This window comes from Vigna unguiculata, chromosome 9, assembly GCF_004118075.2.
Source record: "Vigna unguiculata cultivar IT97K-499-35 chromosome 9, ASM411807v1, whole genome shotgun sequence".
Lineage (NCBI taxonomy): Eukaryota > Viridiplantae > Streptophyta > Magnoliopsida > Fabales > Fabaceae > Vigna > Vigna unguiculata.
Window position 1 is genome coordinate 2974369 of NC_040287.1, and position 21239 is coordinate 2995607.

General features: G+C 29.1%; 2 protein-coding genes across 2 annotated transcripts; one reads left to right on the plus strand and one right to left on the minus strand.

Annotated features, from left to right (window-relative positions):
• Window positions 1-2295: 2295 nt before the first annotated feature.
• LOC114196260 (30S ribosomal protein S16-2, chloroplastic/mitochondrial) lies at window positions 2296-3943 on the minus strand. Its single transcript, XM_028086847.1, has 3 exons — window positions 3670-3943; window positions 3462-3507; window positions 2296-3091 (listed from the first exon to the last, which is right to left on the minus strand). Exons 1-3 carry the CDS (start codon window positions 3800-3802, stop codon window positions 2869-2871), a joined length of 402 nt encoding a protein of 133 aa, XP_027942648.1. The 5' UTR covers window positions 3803-3943; the 3' UTR covers window positions 2296-2868.
• Window positions 3944-11763: 7820 nt separating this feature from the next.
• Window positions 11764-14065, plus strand: LOC114164244 (5'-nucleotidase SurE-like). The gene is made up of 9 exons (XM_028048833.1): window positions 11764-12126; window positions 12212-12374; window positions 12502-12545; window positions 12655-12732; window positions 12816-12969; window positions 13084-13236; window positions 13339-13449; window positions 13633-13698; window positions 13814-14065. The coding sequence occupies exons 1-9, from the start codon at window positions 11876-11878 to the stop codon at window positions 13907-13909; spliced, it is 1116 nt and encodes a 371-aa protein (XP_027904634.1). The 5' UTR covers window positions 11764-11875; the 3' UTR covers window positions 13910-14065.
• Window positions 14066-21239: the final 7174 nt, after the last annotated feature.

Below are 21239 nucleotides of genomic sequence, written 5' to 3' on the forward strand. Positions count from 1 at the left end.
TAAATGATAATTAAAAAGTATTGTTATGTTTTAAAAATAATGCTTATGTCAAATTAATTGTGGTAGAGTATTAAATTTAAACTAATAAAATTAATAATTATACTAAAAACACGTATAACACAAAAACATAAATATCACGAATATGCATGAGAATAACAATGGAAAATAACATTAAAAATACAAATAATGTTGACGAACTCAAATGATAATTAAATTCTAAATAAATCAAATAGAAAATATAAATTTTATTTGTATATATAGTTATTTTTTGCTTTTGCTTTCTTCATCATAGTGGGTGAAGATGATCAAGTCACAAAGGATTTTTTTTTTTTTTATGTAGTTTATGTGTGTGTTTTATAATGGATAAATAATTTAATACTATATTGTTATATTTTATAAATCATTAAAGGTGTTACATTTTTTGCATTACACCAAAATTAGATTATGGTGAAACAAAAACATCAAACTTTATTTGAGAAAAGTCGAACTTGAATTCAGCAACTTCAAAAGGAAGATTACACTTTAACTTTGTGAGAAAAAGCGTGATCTTTTTCTCATGTTTATAATTCATTGTCAACAACACATTCCAATGGAGATTGGTGAATATTGGTGTTTGTTAAGTGATATTTTTTCTTAGTAAAAAAACATAGAAAGTAGTATGAAACTCGTTAAAACTATTAAAGGTTGTTGCTACTTCTACGTGCTTACCAAAGTTAGGGATCGCTTGAGTAGAATTGTTGGGATTTTATGACAAGTTTGTACATGTTTTGTCATGGTTGATGATATTACCACAAAAGAGAGATTTGTAGGTTGTATAATACAAATACTTTGGAATGAGCAAATGTCTTAATCATACTTAAGTAATGCTTAAGAAATTATATCAAAATATTTAACATAACAACAATAACATAAAATCTAATACAAACAATAGTGATAATAATAATATAAATAAAAATTAAATATGTCTTTTGATTTAATAGTTAATTTATTAAGAGGAATGTATTTATTTATTTTTAAACTTTAGAGATGTAAATATATCACAATTTTGTACAAAGACATATTTTGATATGCATAAATTTGGATACTAAAAACATATTTAATATTATAAATAATAATAATAATAATAAAGTCTGTAATATATATACATTTTTTAAATACATATAGATATATAATATTATAGTAATAATTGATGATAATGTAATATTGTCATGTTAATATACAAAGTAAATGTTTATTTATTAAAAAGAAAGTGAAATAAATTGAGAAAATAAATTTTTATGAATGAAAACAAAATTTGTTTGAATAGATTTATAAAAAACATGAAAAACAATTGTTAGTCTTTAAAAATAAATACATAATTATATTATAAGGAGTAAATTAAAAATAAAAAATCGTGGACCAGAGAAAATATTCTTTATATGTAGTTATAGATAATAATAATTTCTATACCAAAATTCTTATTCAAATTTATTTAAACTATTCACCAATAACTTACTTCAACTTTCTCAATCCCATTTTTATTTCAACATAGTTTTATCAATTTTAATTCTTTTATTTTAAATGATAACTCACAGTTCATTTTATCATAATTTACACTAATTACATTAGTTTTATGACCAAAGATAACATAGTAACCAATTAAAACATCTTTTATCCATCAAACCGATCCCATCACCGAATGACTTTCATAAACTTATCTTTCATTTTCCTTCATTTCTCACCATTTTTCAACTTCACATTCCCCTCTCTTTCCCTTTAAATTTACTCTTCCAAATTCATCTTAAAAAACAAACACAAACTAAGTACTAATGTCATACCTTCATAAGCCAATGTTATATATATATATATATATATATATATATATATATATATATATATATATATATATATATATATATATATATATATATATATATATATATATATATATATATAAGGAAGATGCAAGGGGTCGAATATAATCTTGAAAGGATTTAAACAATATCAGGATTCACCCTTTTACCATAAACAGAAATAAATAAGCCATGAATTGAAAGTTTGGTGATAACATTCAAATTTTAAGTCTTTGTCAAACAAGACAGACTCCTACCCAACCAAGCCACACAATTCTCAGGATTAAATGTCATCCTTGTGGTCAAATCCAGAGCAAGGCAACAACAGAAACCTGTGGCTATAATCATTCGTTGAACAGCCACAATGATCAACACTTATCATACACAAACATCCGCACACAATAGGATTATTTGGAGAATAAACAAATACATCATAAACCAAATACCCAAAATTAGGTAGCAGTAGCTGACTAGAGTTCCCCGATATTTGCTACAAAGTATTAAACAATAGAATGACAATCGCCATATCAGTTCAGACCCAAAACTCAGACAATTGCTACCTGAGTTACCAAACAAACAAATAGCTCTCAGGCTTCATTACACAATAGAATAACATACTCTCAGGAATGCGGTATGAGAGCAGGATAAATGGGTAACATTTCAAGAATGCACGCACAGAAACAAAGAAATCAACTGGAGAGTACAAAATACCACAAATCCCTTTACAGAGCAATGAAGGAATAAGACCAAAATGAAATGAACTACCTTTGCTATCGCCCTAGCAGCTTTAAGAAGTTCCTCAAAACAAAAGTAGCACGCAAACCAGAGCAGGATAGCCTACCAATTCACTTCCATTGACTCAATTACACATAACAGTTATTGGCCAACAAAATTGATGAATGTCTTACCCCAGAAAAGAACCCAACTTCTACAAACAAACACTAGTTATTCTATTCAGTTCTCCCGGTAAGCCAATTGGTAAACTAGAAATCAAAAACATATCTAGAATAATATAGTCAGCAGAAAGGTGGGCATCCTAAAAAGGGTTTTCAGCAGCTTCATGTTCATGGTCATTGTTCTTCTCATTAGCCGGCTTCTCTTGATTCAGTACACGCCCGGTTAGAGCATCGACAGGGCGAGTATCACGCAGTCCACCTTTACGCCCCATTGCCACCATAGGTGGTGGAGGCAGAACCCCAGCTCTGAATAGAAGCCGTTCCACAGGCTCTGAAGGCTGAGCTCCAACAGAAAGCCAATACCTAAAGAAGAACAAGAAAAAACAACAGTATCAGAGAAAAAATGACAAGAGCTTCCTCATTTCTGTCAACAAGAAAAGTCCCTGGTGAATAATTTCTAACAGGATATTCACACCACCAGAAAATCTTCTATTTCTTTCTCAGAAACAACTAAATTAACTCTAATCAGGACATGATGAGGTACATTTTCTTACAAAACGGTTCTAGAAGATGAAAAAAAAAAGTTTCTCCATAAACTAAATCAAGCTTATACTGAAGTTAAAAATATAATTTACAAAGGAATTTTAACAATTTTGCTCATTTCATTAAAACTACAATTATTGAAATATGAATCACCTCCCCCAAACTGGCATAGAAAGAAAGAATCACTTACTTCACCCGATCGAAGTTGAGACCCATTCTCTTGCCACCATCTTGACCTGAGAGGGAACAACAAAACACGATAACATCGATAAGAACGATGACATCGGTAAGAGGCACGAATCTTACTAATCCCCTTTGGACATTGGAAAAAAAAACATCATCTTTGGGAATTAGAAAAAGCAAAATTAAGAAAAAAAAAAAAAAGGAATTGTGAGAACCTGGTAAGGGATTGTAGTAACCGAGAACTTCTAGGTGTTTGCCATCTCTGGGAGATCTGCTATCAGCAGCCATGACCCGATAGAAGGGTTTGTTCTTGCATCCGAACCGCGAGAGCCGAATCCTCACCACCATTTTCAGAGCCAAAGCAATAATAGGGTTCTGGGTTTAGTCGCAGAGCCACGTTTCCTTCTGCAACTGTGTTTCGTTGTTCAATCTCAACACTTTCTTTTGCCCTGAACGACGACGCATTGGGCTTCTGATGCTCACATCGTGGAACATTTATCATTTTATTGGATAAAATAATTTCTTTATTTCAAATTACCAAGTTAATGTAATAGTACTTTATATTGAAAATGCATGGAATACTAATTAAAAAATGTGTTTTAGGTTAAACTAGTATAAAACAAGTGTGTATGTACGAGTTTTTCTTTTTTTTTTTATTATCATGGTAGGTATTTTGTTTAAATATTATATATTATATTAATAAAAAATTAAATTAAATTATTGTTATTATCGATATAATTTATGTGGACATGTAAATATATTTTAGATAGTGAAATGATTACATTTGAGAATAAACCTGAAGATTGTGGTTTTGGTATAGTAATAATCAGGTTTCGATGTCTTTTTGATATTTCTACACATTGATTTCGTAGTCTGTGTAAAGATTTGGCGTTTGAGTTTCCTATATTTGTCCTTAAAGAGTTTTATCATTTTATTTTCCATATATAAGTTGCTGAATTAAGAAAAAGTGTACCCTTACGGACCGTGAATGTCATCTAGTTGTAAGGAGGAAAAAATGTCAACTACGAAACGCTATAGTTTTAACAATTTCTTCCAAAGCTCAATCATGTTCATGATTTCGTTCATGGACACATTTTTCTTATTGGATTACGAAAATCATTTTCGTTTTAAAGATCAATTTTTGTTTTCATTCAACTTTCAACCTTGGGTATTTTGTTTTTCCAAGAGTTTTTAGTTTTTTTGTGAAGGTTTCTTTTTGCAATGGGGTAAAACGTTGTTGATGGAGACAAACTATTTCTCAAATCCGAGGGAAAACGTTTTGAATATTGTATTCGAGAAAAGTCTTATGACTGAGAGGAAGTTTATCGGTGGCAAAGAGATATTAGGCTTTTATGATATAGATGATGTTGCATACGTTTGTACTCTCTACTATGGTGATAGATACTTTAGGTTAAGAGTATTTGACTTAGATTGGAATGAAGTCCAATATCTTGTTGTAGGACAGTCGAGATCTGGTTTACGATTTAATCCTTCATGTTCACCTAGGTTTTTCCAATCTTTCAAAGTCAAGTTCGATGCATCGAAGGTATAATCTTTTATTCCTTATCTATTATTACGATATTGTTTATATATATTTATTACTAGTAATATTGGTTTTGCTTCTCGTGTTTGTGAACAACCATATATACTTTTGCTAGAGGAATTTCAAATATTTTGTGGACATGAACTTAAACTTGACTCCAAGGTTGAATTGTATGCTCTATATACAAAAAGTTTGTGTTATATGTGGACACAAATATAAATGGGAATATTGTTTTGTCTAGTTTGACAAACTTCATGAATTATTAAGTTTGAACAACAACGATTTCCTACATTTAAATTACATAGGAAAGAATATATTTCTTCATAAGATTTTCTCACATGAAATAATAGAAATGATGTATGGGAGGGTTTCAGTTGCTAGGTTGAACAATGATGGTGATGCTATTATTGACAATGATGGTGATGTTGTTATTGACAATGTTGGTGCGGTGATTAGGGATGACCATGATAATAGTCACAATGGCCATGGTGAAGAAGTTAATTGAATATGATGTTCAAACTTCACCTTTGGTATTTATTTTATTTATTTTTTGTTTATAATGTTATGTTTTCCCTTGTTATTTTGTTTTCGATTTCTTGTCTAAAGCATTTGCTTTTTGTTTGCAGTATCTACACTCGAATTTTGCTAGACAATTTTTGGTTAAGGGTCGAAAGAGGTATTTGATTACAAATGGAACTTCCAAGCGTTGACCTTGTTGAATTTGGTGGATTGGTAAAACTTCTTTTGAATCCTATATGACATGTGGCTTAAAAAGATTATGCAAAGATAGTCTCTTAGTAGCTGGTGATGCAATGAAATTTGTGATAGACAATGAGCAGAAAAATGTAATTCATGTACTTAAGGTTTAATTTTTTAAAGGGTGTATGTGGTTTTGATGGAAATATCTTATGTTTGTTCTGAACAATTGGAATACTTGGACAACTTTTTAGTATGTATCTAACATATAGTTATATCCCAAAAGCAATAGCAAAATCAGTATAGACAAAACCACAAAACACTGAAATTAAATGGACAAATTTGAACACAACTTATCTTAGCCCGCGTCAACATAACGACAACAATATATGAATCTGGGTCACCCCTCCAATTACTCATAAATTTGAAGTAATATGAATCCCACAACGTGCACCCAATGACATCATAACTGTAGAAGGAAACCACCATAGTTTAACAATATGAAGTCATAAATGAAAACACAATAATAAAAAAACAAAGCATACTAAATTATTACTAACCTGAAATCCTTTATATGAAACACAACATTATTGGACTGAGGATTAGACCTCACGTTATCCATGACTCCAATAATATCTAAAACCAATAATAATAGGTCCATAAAATCATTAAATATTTTACCGGGTAATTCCCATTACAATTATTTAAAAAGTACTATGTTTACTGGGATAATACAATTTATGAATATTTTTTTTATACTTTCATTCCTCTTCATCTTGGTCTTTACACACGCCATTTAGATTTTTTGTTAGTTTTCTTCCTCTTGATCTTCACATATACCATTTAGATTTTTTATCATTTTTCTTCATCTTGATCTTCACTAACACACTATAAGAAACAAAATAAGTTCAATATAAATAGTATGACTAAAATTTGAAAAGTAACACGATTATGCAAATTACAACAATGTGACTATTAAAAATGTAGTAAAAACTTGGTTTAATTATGTCTTTGGTCCCCATTTTGGAGTAAAAATCTCAAAATAGTACCCAAATTTTTAAAAGTCTCAAATTGGTCCCTTTTTTTGTTAAAACGTCTCACGTTTGCCATTTCCGTTAAGTCAAGGTTGACGCCGTTAGAGAGAGTGCCACGTGTCAAGCTGTCATCGTGTCACATGGCAGTGACAGAGTGACGTGGCAGTGACAGTGACACATGTCAGTATTATGCCAGGTGTCATTTCCTTAGTCTCAATTTGGTCCCTTTATTTTAATTTGTCTCAATTTAGTCCCAATTTTTGTAAAAATTAGCAATTTTGTCCCTCTTCAAATTGAAATAAAAATTAATTTTATATAAATGTTATACAAATATTTTTATTAAATTTGATATTTTTATTCAAATTGATATTTTTATTATATATTTTTAACATAGCTAAGTTTATTTAAAATTATGTTTCACATTCAACTTTACTTAAAATTGTTTTCAAATTTTAAATTTATATGTGTTTTATTGTTATATGAACTAGTTAATTTATGAATTTTTTTCTATTAACATTATTTTCTATTAACAACTTTTAAACCATTTTAAATAAAGTTCAATGTAAAATATTAATTAAATGAACTTAATTTGGTTAAAAATATTTACTTGAAATATCAATTTTGATGGAAATATTTGTGTACATTTATATAGAAATTAAATTTGATTTCAATTTGGAGAGGGACAAAAATGCTAATTTTTACAAAAAATGGGACTAAATTGAGACAAATTAAAATAGAGGGACCAAATTGAGATTAAGGAAATGACACTTGGCGTAATACTGACACGTGTCACTGTAACTGCCACATCACTATGTCACTACCACGTGGCACGATGATAGTTTGACACGTGGCAATTTTTTTGATTTTTTTAAAAAAATTAAAAATTAAAAATTAAAAAAAAATCAAAAATTAAAAAAATCGAGGAACTGACACGTGGCACTCCCTCTAACGGCGTCAACTTTGACTTAACGGAAAGGGCAAACGTGAGACGTTTTAACAAAAAAGGAGACCAATTTGAAACTTTTAAAAATTTGGATACCATTTTGAGATTTTGACTCCAAAATGGGAGCCAAAGGCATAATTAAACCTAAAAACTGCAAAGAGAAGAAAACTAGTCGACTAGTATTTTTTTTCTCGGTCTATCTTCAAAATTAGAAATGTATGTATTTGTATTCTTTTCAATGTGTAAATGTAAAAATAAGCTAAAATACTCGCAAATCTAAATACAACAAAAAATTTATATTAAATATTTAGTAAGCACCAAAGGAAGGGTCAGATATTAAAGGTGCATTTTGTGCTCGCCATGCCTCGCACATTTTGTGCGAGCTGCAAACACTGGCCCGTCCCGCCACGCACTTGGTCCACGGGCTGACCCTCTTTTTTTTTTTTTATGATAAAATTTTCAATGTTTAAAAATTAGAAAACTTTAAGAAGTTGACAAAATTAAGGAAAAACTTTGGGGAGTTGGATGATAAATTGATAATTCAACATTTTCATCATATTCATACTATGACATACACAATGTATTATTTAAATTTTAGCACATTAAAAAATACATAATACTTGACTTCGTTTCCAGTTATATAAGAATTTGAAACGTTAATGCAAGAGTCCATAAAAAAATAATTAATATACATAAGTGAAAAAATTAAAAAAAAAATTCATGCGGGCTTACGGGCCGACCCGCACGGGCTGCAGGCTTATGCGGATCGGGTCACTACGGGCCTGCGGACTCACTACCCTGACCTATCCCGCATTTTTTTACGGACCAGCCTGGCGAGCCTTATCCTAATTGTCACCCCTAATTTTTAATGTTGAATAGAAAACAGTACCAACAAATCTAATACAAAATCTGAAATCCGAGCATACGACTTGTGTGATTTCTACTACTAAATCCATGTGAAAGAAGATGTGGAGGCTTTCATTTCATGCTGGAGAAGAATTGTGTGGGTGTGGAGAGGGAATTGGATAAGAAGATAAAAATGGAGGAGCAAGTACCATAATTAGTGCAAGGATAAAATAAAAATAAAAAGTTATATGAAGATGCAGGAAGAAATAATTAATAATAATAATATTATTATTATTTGGTAGATCCAAAATGACAAATGAATGAAGGATAAACCTATGTGATCCAAATGATATATTAACTGCTCAAAAATAAGAGAAAAATAATATTTATAACATATAAGATATTATATAGAAATATATATGATATTATATTTGATAAAAATAGAATCCATTTATAATAACACAACCTGGTGATCATATTTATTTGTTATTCATATAGGTCTATAAATTAAAAAACTACAAATATATATCATTAAAAAAATACGATCATCTCATGATTGTTTTTACTCAAAAACACTTATTCAAAATTTTGTAGTCAGATGAACGTGAAATAAATCATCCACTTCGAAATCCAATAAATATCTATTAGGTGTACCCACTCCCTCCTTAATTTACTTTCGTCACTTCATTTTGCATCGCATCATTATTCATGAGTACCACTTTTAATGGGAGGTCATTTAAATGCATGAATATAGTTATGTTTGTATTTGTAATACGGAAGTTGAAATTTTTTTAAGAATATTTTTATTTCATAAAAATAAGAAAATATGAAATAAACATCTTTATACATTAAAATTAACAAGGCCATGCTTTATTGAAAATAAGTTGGGGAACCTTTTCCGTTGTTAACGGAAAAACTTTTGCCTTTTTAGATTCAAATTTATTTGAAATGGTGGACTTAAATGGTTTGCTTCCACACTTCAACATTTTGAACTAACGTTATAATTCTCACGCTTTTAATTTAAATGTTTCTACACGTACCAACTTTTTGTAATCACACTATTATAGAAAAGGTTAAAAAATGAATGACCTATACCGATAATATTTTATTATTTATTTATTTATGTTAATTCTCTCTTTGTTTTTTTAACTAAAAAAATATAGTTTTTACTTTATTTTCACTTACTTTATTAATTAATTTATTTTCTCTCATTTTCCTACAGACATTTAAGTATATCCAGGGCACATTGTTTTAGGTTGAAATTATTTCCGATCTATATACAAACTATACTATATCAACATTAACTTTGTACGTGGATTGAATTTTTTTTAAGGTATAAGTCAATAGGATAAAAGAAATTTGAAATATTTTATAATAAAATATGTTATTTGTTACATCTACAAAAATACTAATTCAATTGAATACGTTTCTAAAATTATTATATTCATAAAATAAGTTTGATTTTTAATAGATATTTTTTGTCATAAACTAAAGTTTTACGTCTATAATATAAGGGAATCTAAATTTTATTATCAGGTTAAAAATTCATATTTTAATATAATATTAGAATTATCCTAACAAAATTTGTTGTTTATTGAATTTATTCATTCATTTACTATCATATTATTATAGAACCACTTGATGTTTACTTTTATAATTGAAATTTATATATCTTCTATTATAATATAATAAATAAGTATAAATTTTATTTTAAATTTTAATTTTGTAAGGTTAAGTTAAACTTAAACTTAAAATTTATAGTATATTTATAAAAAAAATATTTCAGGTGTCATACGAATGAATGATTAAAATAAGGTTAAATTAAGTAAAAAATTGGGTTAAGTATGTTTTTAGTCTCCAAACTTTAACTCAAACTTAGAATTTGTCATTGTCTGAAATTTCGATATATTTTAGTCCTTAAACTTTAAAAATAAATGAATATAGTCATTTTAACTTAATTACGTGATTTTTTTTTTGACATATCAAATGCGTTTTATGTTAATATTGGAGTTTTACATTGTTTGTTACATTTTCCGTTCAATATTTGCTAGGAATTGCATTTAACATCTAAAAAAAATGTTAACGTAATTGAATTAAAAAGACTATATTTATTCATTTTTAAAGTTTAAGAACTAAAATGTATCAAAATTTCGAACATATACGAATTTTAATTTTGATCAAAGTTTAAGGACTAAAATCATATTTATCCTTAAAAAAATTATTTTAAAAAAATATATAAGATGCATTGAACACATTAAAATTGGAAAACAAATAAATCATAAAACTCTGAAATAAAGTGAAAAATAAAGTAACTGAAATAGTCCTGCATAACTAAAAGTTTCTGATTTCTTCATTAATTATAGTTTTAGGTCGATAGGTACATTAGCCTGCTTCTTTCTCCTCAATGAGATCAATAGCAGTTATATTAATTTTTTAACAAACAAATTTTTGATAAAGTTGATAAAATTACTAAGTTTTAAATTTTTTTTACCAAAAATATTTACTTATCAAAATTTGAAACAAAAAATTTGTTAAATTATCATTTTTCTATAATAATAATGCAGAGCCTTTTGGCCGCTGTGATTTTCCTTGGCTCAACCTATGAATCTATGATGACAGTTGAAAAGTTATGCAGAGCAGGTGCAAATTAATAATCTGACAGACACTGTTTTCATATCAGACAGAAAGAAGCAGCATGGTCACACTGATAGACATGTGAAGAAGTTGATGAACGAGAAGATCCTTGCACCGGTTTATGTTCAACCACTTTTCACACACGATCATAAATTATACTTTAATATGATCATAACGTAAATGTGGAGTGATTCAGAACACACATAAATGTGTTCCTGAAAGAATAAATTACTGCAGTGACATATTCTTCAACTTTTTTATTTATATTAAAATTTGAAGTGTGATGCCTTTATAACAGAGATTGAATTCATATTATAAAAAAACTATACACCGTCAAGATATTTACATTAAATTCCAGGGAAAACAAAACACCTTATCACTTAGATGGTGCAAAGTGAAAAGAAAGTGAAAATTTTGAAATTTAAATTAGGAAAGTTAATTTACTTTAACTTTCTGTACAGTCAAGCAAAACAAAATACATGTTTTTTTTTTTTTTTCTATTTTCTTCCATTTTAACTAAAATACATAAAAGAACAAAGATAATGTGTTACTTCTGTTACTTAACAATGGATAAAAAATAATCTAGAACATGTAGAAGTAAAAGAACAACCTTATAAATGTAAACATCCAGAAGCATGTAATTTGAATCTGGCAGAGAGACTAAAGTACAATTCACAGAGCATCTATCTCGCTTTGTCTCACTTGGTACTAAGTTTCTGTCTGCAATGGCTACATCGGTGAAGAACAACTTCCTGAACCATGCACTGGCTTCCAATCTCCAACAAGCACTGATCCGAAGAAAGGACAGTGTGCAGGAACAGCACCACAGCAAAGCCAAGGAACCAACCAAAGCTTCTTCAAAACCTGTGGTACTAGTCACCAATGGTGAAGGCATAGATTCTCCAGGTCTAGCATTCCTCGTCGAGGCACTCCTTCGTGATGCTCTTCTTGATGTTCATGTCTGTGCCCCACAATCGTAAGTTTCCTCAAGACATGATTTTTCGTGAGTTTAGGTTGATTTAACCCTCAAGGATCTTTACAATGGGATTTTGGTGATGCAGGGATAGATCGATGTGTGGTCACTCGGTCACCACTGGGGAGACACTAGCTGTGTGTTCAGCACAAGTTGGTGGTGCCAATGCCTTTGAAGTGTCAGGAACCCCAGCAGATTGTGTCTCTTTGGCTTTATCGGGGGCATTGTTTTCTTGGTCAAAACCTGTTTTGGTAGGTTCTGGTGCTGTGCACAAACTCTATCATCAACTATCAAATGCATATATATATATATATATATATATATATATATATGTACAGTGTTCACACCACCATTTTAATTGCATTACTCTGAAACCAGGTAATCAGTGGAGTAAACAAAGGAGCAACTTATGGTTATGACACGTAAGTGTGTTATGAACTCTTCTTTTGGTATCTTATACAATCCAACTTTATTTTGCTTTTCTAATTCAGCTTTCAAACTTTGGCATTTGGTGTTTTTTTACTGATGTAGGTTGTATTCTGGAGCTATTGCTGGAGCTAGAGAGGCTATGATGTGTGGTGTGCCTTCTCTTTGTATATCATTGAACTGGTATATGTCACACATTCTTATTTTCCTATTCTTCTTTTGTCCCTCCTATGATCTTGTGAACTACGTTATGCAACGTGTTGCAGGGAAAAGAATGTGAGTTGTGAAAGTGATTTGAAGGATGCAGTTAGTGTATGTTTACCATTGATTCACGCAGCCATAAGTGATATTCAGAAAGGGACTTTCCCCAAGAATTGCTTCCTCAATATAGCGATCCCAAGTTGTCCTCTCTCAAACAAGGTCATCATATTTTCATATTCTACAGTTTGCCAAAAATTTTAAACTCCATTTTCTGAAATGAATCATACACATTTAGTTAAAGATTGTAAATTTCCCAATACATTTTGTGAATAGGGTGTGAAAGTGACAAGGCAAAGTTCAAACAGAGCTTCTTTAAATTGGCAAGCTGTGTCAACAAACAGGAACCCTTCTGCAGGCCATTACATGTCAAACCAGCAAAGTGTAGGAATCATGTTAGCAAAACTAGGACGAGATGCCTCTGCTGCTGTAAGAATATCTCATCTACTTTTCTTCTTCATAGGAACATTCTTTCAATTGTCTCATTTTTTTTTTAATGGAACTTGCATTGTATCATATACAACTCTTCAGGCAGCAGCACGCCGTGTAAACTCAAACCGCAAGAACGTGGAGATTGAATCAACTGGTGTTGCTGGGAAATTCAGTCCTCAACAAAGCATAAAGAAATACTTCAGAATGGAGGTACCATTAACATCATTTAACATCATTTGCTAAGCAAGGTTCTCACATGAATCTAGTTTAAATTTGGTACAATATGAGGATTGATAAAATCACACGTTTGAGAATATGTTCTTCTTCTTCTTCTTCATGTTGTGGTTTTGTGTGACAACAAATTGCATTGATGGTCTGAATTGTCATTTGCAGTTAACAGAAAAAAGGCAGGAGAATAAAGAGGATGATTTAGACCGTAGAGCACTTGAAGAGGGATTTGTGAGTGATAATTTATGTGTTTTTGTACCTACCCTATGCTTGTTTTTGGGAATGAAGCATTGTTCTATATTATTATGCTAATTTGTTCCATGTTTCGATTTGGAATGATAAACAGGTTACTGTCACCCCTTTGTCTGTATATGAAAATGGTGAGATGGAAATTCAATCATCAGTCTCCAGTTGGTTAGCTGCTATATCTGTGTGGTGTTAATTGTTGAGCAATTTGCATTGTAATTGTGGATTTGAAAGTGAGAGTAATATTTGGCACGTTTGATATTGTGAGATCTTAGAAAGTATTATGTATCATTTGGCAGATTCTGTTCCATTAAATCTATATATTCCTAGTCCACGGAAATTGTGATAATTATGCAATGGGAAGAAGATCCTTTTAACACTTATCATAAATAAGAAAACACACCATACATTTAATCTCTACAATGATACTTCAACTTGGATCACGTATCCGTATCCGACAAGTATCTCTATTTGATCCTTTATGATATCTTATCAATACTTATAAGTTAAGTATCTTTTAAAATTTTTTGGCAACTAAAATAGTTCCAAAAAGTTATAATTAGTCTCTAAATTAATCATTAAAATAATTTCTAAATTCCAATATTTTGACTACGAAAATAATTGGTTTCTAAGTTAGTCATTAACATTAGCTACCAATGTTTCGGCTACCAAAATAATTAGTTTATAAATTGGTCTCTAATTAGAAAATTGGTTTCTAACATATTTTTTGTTACTAAAATTGGCCATTATTTAATAGTTTTCTTATAGTGATACTTTTATGATGAGAATAATTTATATTTTTTTATGTTGATAACTTTAGTACATATAATTTTAATTTGGATTAACACAATAACAATCATATATTTATTATGTTTTTAAGAATTACTGTACACATTTTTCAATATCCATATATTGTGTACATGTTTTATTATTTTCAAAATAAACGTATCGACATATCGGATACGTATACACGTATCGTATCCGTACATCATAGGTCAAGACACACTCCACAAATATTAAAAAAAAATTACTAAACAATTCAATAAAAAAATATTATTACTTAATGAGTAAAAAAGTGCAAATCTTGATGCAATTTATCCGGTAAAAATTGTAAATATTTTTATAAAATCTTTTTGACAAATTATAAAACTATTGTGCAATTTTTTTTTTCAGAAACTGCAAATCATATAATTTATGAACCAAATTGTAAACTACACAACTATCTAAGTATTTTACACTCGGAATTTATTGAGATGTGATAACAGTTGTCAAATTCACTCTTCTTTTTTATAGGAAATTCCTACTTTTACCTTCTTTGCATTGCTTAATGAGAGACTTCTCAAATGCTAATTTGGCTGGTGACCTTCTCGAGGTGGTAAGTCTATAACAGTATTTTTCTTTTCATTCATCCAGGAGACTCTCATTTCCTGGAAAAACAATGAACACATATTGTTTCTTATTCTTCTAGTGAAATTGAATATCATGTTGTAACTCTATCCACTGCCTAGGTAGTTTTGTTGGGATGACTTATTTTTGAAATTATTTTTTTTTATTTTGGATTAAATATGTTTTTGGTTATTCAATTTTCAGAAAAAAATTATAATTAGTTCTTCTTGGAAACTTTGAATCAATTTAGTCTCTTAAATCAATTTAGTCACATTTTATTAAGTTGATTTTACGTTTCAAACACATTTTATTATAGTATCTTAGTTTGTTTATATCATTTGATATATTTTTATATATTTTTGCTTCAATGTTATTTGAGAAACGTGTTTGAAACGTCAAATAAACTTAAAAAAATTTGTTTAAAAGACTAAATTCATATATTTTTAAAAATGAAAAACTAAATTGGTTTAAGATTTTTAAGAAATACTAATTTCAATTTTCACTCAAAGTTAAAAAACATATTTAACCATTATTTTTTTTTTCTAACTCTCATGTGTATCATGACAACAAAAAAGTTATTAAAATTGCTCATAACTTGGTCTTTCCTGTTTTTTTAACAAAAATTAAATAAATAAATCCACGAATAGATCCCCACACACTTTTTATCTACACTTGTTTATTATGTAAGTTCGGCAATGGAGAGTCAAATTCTCAACTATAAATAGTGATTTCTGGCAAAAAAAAAAAAAAAACATGTTAAATTTCAGTTTCTCAATGAACAAATTTTGACCTACATTTTTTTTGCAACTTTTTAAAAAAGAGGAAAAGACTTTAAAAATAAAGAAAAAATAATATTTTACAATAGAAAGTATAATTTTAATTTTAGACTTTATGAAAAATAAAATAGTATTTTAATAAAAGAAATATTATGTTGGGTTTTGTAAATAGATGTGACATATACATTGTTATTAATTTAACAAGTTTTTTTAATTATCTTTGATAATAACATTTTTAGTGTTGAAAAATATTTGAAAGGAATATTTTAACATATTTTATTTTTAATCCAATACATTTTGGGTTAAATCTTTAATTTTACCTTTTAGATTTTGCTTTATAACTTTGAAATCTTTAAGGATTCCTTCGGAATTAATTGCTTGTTAACATTTTTTTTAAATAACACACACGGAAATAATAATATTTAAATAGTACATGCTTAATTATGTTAAAGAGAGTTCAAACAAAACTAACATACTTAAACTTATTGTTTTTTTAATGAGATTGTATTTTTTTAGTCTACTAAAAACTAAATATATAAATAATTGTTATATTCAGCTGATTATTTACTTTAAATAATATATGGTCTAAGAGTTTATTGATTAAAAATGTTATATAATAAAATATAATCTAACTGATTATGAAGTTCAAGTTTTCAATCTAATATTTTAATTTTAAATTTTTTCTTCAAAAGGTTATTTTACAGTTAAAAATATTCAAATATTTTAGCTAACCTTTATCGATTTGTTGTTTATACTTTTATTCGATATCAATACAATGATACTTTCTTTCTTGATTTTGACATAAAAAATATGTATTTTTTTTACATTTAATACATAATAATATCTGTATTTTTACTGATTTATTTATTTTTATATATTTAGATCGTAGAAGGACAAATACACTACCCATCCTCCGATGGAGAACATAATGAGGATATAATGTTCATATATAAAAATACAGATAAAGATGATATTTTATTTTAGATGAAAATGGGATAACAACAACACCACCGATGATATAATAATAATAATAATAATAATAATAATAATAATAATAATAATAATAATAATAATAATAATAATAATAATAATAGTAATAATAATAATAATAATAATAAATATAAATGTATATCTATAACAATATATAAAGGGGATTCTCCTTTTTGTCCACTTTTCAAAATACCGATTTTACCCTTTAAATATAATAATTTATTAAATTTTAAAAAATTGACCGTTACTTTTACAAATTTTTTATAAAATCAGATGTCTTTGCTTCTTCTGTTCTTCTTTATTTATCAATGGTTATTCTTTTATCTGTTCTGATATATTTCACTTTATTTTTAATAAATATAATTTTAAAATATATATTAACTTAATAACATTATAATAATATCACTTACTAATATAATATCACGCATTTTAAAAAATACATACACAGACACGATAGCGCCTGTGTTACGCTAGTAATTTTTAAAATAAAATGAATCCTCGTATCATATAGTTATCATATACAACACTTATATTGTATCTGTATATTATAGTTAATGAGTATATCAATTTTTTAGTTTAAATTTAATGATACTATATAAAAACTTTTAAGAGTGGTAATCGTTTATAAATTATTTTAGGACAGTTTTTATTTTTAATCCTTTCACTTTTCTCATTACAAAAATTTGATGGTTGTATACTATATTTTAAACATTTTAAACAAATAGTATATATATATATATATATATATATATATATATATATATATATATATATATATATATATAATATTTATTGTGTATTATAAGAGACTAAGAATCTCTCATAAAAAGTACTTTATATATTTTATATTATGATTCAAACTTTCGGTCACATATTTCTAAATTTACGTTTTATGGTGGACAATGCATATTTATATTTGAAATTAAATAAGAGGTACATTTATTTACAAATGTCTGTTAAATTAGATTATATGTGTTGGATATACAATATTTTTTATAAACTAGTTTACACTTTATAACATATCTTATTTCTCAACTTTTTTTTCCCATTCATTATTTATGTTTTAAGATGTTAAGATATTTATAATCTATAATCTTTATATATTCATCTATAACAATATATAAAGGGGATTTTCCTTTTTGTGTCCACTTTTCAAAATACTGATTTTACCCTTTAAATATAACAATTTATTAAATTTTAAAAAATTGACCGTTACTTTTACAAACTTTTTATAAAATCAGATGTCTCTGTTTCTTCTCTTCTTCTTTATTTATCAATGGTTATTCTTTTATCTGTTTTGATATATTTTACTTTATTTTTAATAAATATAATTTTAAAATATATATTAACTTAATAATATTATAATATTATCACCTACTAATATAATATCACGCATTTTAAAAAATACATACACACAGGCGCTATCGCGCCTGTGTTACGCTAGTTATTATATAAAGATGATTAGTCTTATTTATGTATATATTTTTGCTTTTCAATTTTATTTTGTAATAAGTAACTATTTTTTAAAATTAAAAAAATTATGTTCCAATTTAAGCTGAAATAATTATCTATAATAAAAAGATTATTTTAAAAATTTATTTAATATAAACTTGTAAAAATTATTTATTTTTATGATTAGAATTTTATTATTATTTTTGTCATAAAAAATATGAATAGATATTGTAAGGTCCATTAAAGTTTGGTTGGCCATTTCTACCCTAAAGTTAAGGGTTGCCCTCTTGTGTTTGATTCTAGGGCTGGCCCAATTGATAAAACCCTTTTCAGGTTGCCCTAACTCACACTTCCCACTCTTACAAAAAAACTCAGCAACCGTCACCTCTCCTTTCCGCACTGAACGCTTTGCTAGGGTTCGTCCTAAGGTTCACTTGAGCTAACTTCAAATCCAGTTCCTACTCTACGTAAGTCACTCCTCAGCTCATGCTTCTTATTTTCATGGTCTATGTTCACTGTTACCGTTAGGGTTTGATAATAACCCGCCCCTTCCCTCTGTTTTACCGTTCGTTCTAGCCTGCTGACCATCCTAGGGACAATTTTGCTTTCTGTGTGCGGGTCGTGTGGTGCTTGATTTTGCTTTGTTGAATCGGAAAAACGCATCTGTTGCAGGTGAATCAGGGCGAGGACTGTTAATCTCGCCCAGGTGAGTCGGACTCGCCTAAGCGAGTCTGACGAAGGCTCGCCCATACCAGTTTGCGCGAAAGGTTGCCTAGGCGACCCGTTCAAATTTTTGAGCGAGCAAACAACTCGCCCAGGCGAGAGGGGTCTCGCCTAAGCGAGATCCCGCGTTGCTGCCCTGTTCCGTATTGAGCCCTCGCCTAGGCGGAGGGGGACTCGCCTGAGCGAGATTGTCTCGCCTAAGCGAGATCCCTCAACCTGAGCGAGGTGTTGGGCGAAACAGTGCGGTGATTGGATGGTTGTTTATTTCTGGATGATCTGTTTTGGTTGGGTATGAATGTATGATGAGGGACATGTATATAATGGAGTATGATGTATACATAGCATGATTCATGAATTATAAGTGATGGGTTTGGTATGAAAGTTGGCATGTGAACTAAGTGAATTGGTCATTGTTAAAGTGGCATGAAAATGTGATGAATGGAAATCCTATGAACATGGATGGTTTATGATGAGTGGAAACGGGTTGGGCCTAGAACATGAAAGGCCTTGGCTTTAAAGGTTAGTACGATTAATGTATGCTTATGCATGGTGAATATTCTTTGGTTGTGTGAATATGGTTGGTAAGTGTCAGTGCATAATTCCTTGGAGTCTCTAGGTGAGACTTTCAGCGTCGCGCTTCAGTGGTCGGGACGTAATTCTATGGCCCCTGTTAGTGGGTGCCCATGGTGGTGCCCCATCTGTATAACTAGGTAAGGATTCAAGTTAAGGTTGCATCCTGACACTCTAAGGAGCCAGTTAGTCTCACTTAGAGCGGACTGACTCCTGTGGTGAGAGTAGCAGGAGGCCTGAAATTCATTAAGGGCTAACCTTGTGGTGAGGAAAAATTGATTCATCGTAACACTTGTAACACTTTGCTCGGGGGTGAGCAGCTCGGGGGTGAGCAGAGGTATCCACCACAAGTGCGGGCATCCGCTGAATCCGACCAGGTTATACGTATCCGGATGAGTCGAGTCGAGTCGTAGTGTATTGAATGAAGAGTCATGACATGCTTGGTTGTTGTGTGGGTATGGGATGATGAAAATATAATTGATTGTATGATGCATATGTTATTGGCTCTAGCTTACCCGTTTGGTTGTATGGTTGTATTGTATGTGGCTGTTCTTTCTTGCGATGATCATCAATCTAATTGATTGAAGCAGATGGGCGAGGTTCCCGCGGTCAACAAGGAAATGGCGATTCCGCTGCTTAGCCGTCGGGGCTGGATTTTATATTTCTTTCCTTCATGATTTTCGTTAGGGCTGTGACCCATGTATTGTTTACGCTTTGCTACCCATTTCTTATTTGTTAGACTTTATTTGGTGTTCCCTTGACATCATGGTGTGTCCGGTTTGTAGGAGTTGTGTTAAGGACTCCAAGACTACGCTACATTGTTATCTCGGTGTGACGTTTTTTTTAATTTTGCGCTTTAAATTAAATGGGGCGTTACATATATAAGTTTCACCACCACCACCACTAATAATAATAATAATAATCATAATAATAATAATAATAATAAGATAGACTTAAATTGTTAACTATCATTAACAAAAGTGAAGCTTTAGAATAACCTTTGTTTAAATCTAACAAACTTAATAGACATAATTATATTAATATATAATTAAATTATTCGTATTATTATTATTTATTATATAGTTTAAAATTTTAATATGTTTCACACTCGCAGACTTTTATTTATCTATTTTTTTTAAGACAAAAATTTTAATTTACAATAGCTGAGATTAAATTTAATTAATGAATAATTAAATAGTTAGCATTAATGATATATATTTATATATATAAGTTTAGTGATTAAATAATTATGATAATCTTAGTACATTAAGTAGCACTATTTTATTTATTATATAATTTACTTGAAAAATTAATAACTAAGTATTGATAAAGAATAGATTACACACACAATATAAAACACACACACACACACACACACACACACATATATATATATATATATATATATATATATAATTTAATTTAATTCTATTTATTTCTAAAATACTACTATAGGTGTTTGCTTTTAATAAAAATAATTATAATAAATGACAATAATGATAATAATTTTTTTCTTTCCAATTGTTAGTTTTTTTCTTATATATTTATAATAATAGCTTGAATATTACATTAACACTTATCTTAATTTTATTTTCTATGAACTGTCAGATGGGACCTTTATGGTAACTT

Coding starts and splice junctions, on each gene's coding strand:
- LOC114196260 (XM_028086847.1), bottom strand. CDS start 3,802: ATGGTGGTGAGGATTCGGCTCTCGCGGTTCGGATGCAAGAACAAACCC. Junction 3,508..3,669: donor TTACTACAATCCCTTACCAG/GTTCTCACAATT, acceptor GTTCCCTCTCAG/GTCAAGATGGTGGCAAGAGA. Junction 3,092..3,461: donor CTCAACTTCGATCGGGTGAA/GTAAGTGATTCT, acceptor GTTCTTCTTTAG/GTATTGGCTTTCTGTTGGAG.
- LOC114164244 (XM_028048833.1), top strand. CDS start 11,876: ATGGCTACATCGGTGAAGAACAACTTCCTGAACCATGCACTGGCTTCC. Junction 12,970..13,083: donor GTTGTCCTCTCTCAAACAAG/GTCATCATATTT, acceptor TTTTGTGAATAG/GGTGTGAAAGTGACAAGGCA. Junction 13,237..13,338: donor GACGAGATGCCTCTGCTGCT/GTAAGAATATCT, acceptor ACAACTCTTCAG/GCAGCAGCACGCCGTGTAAA.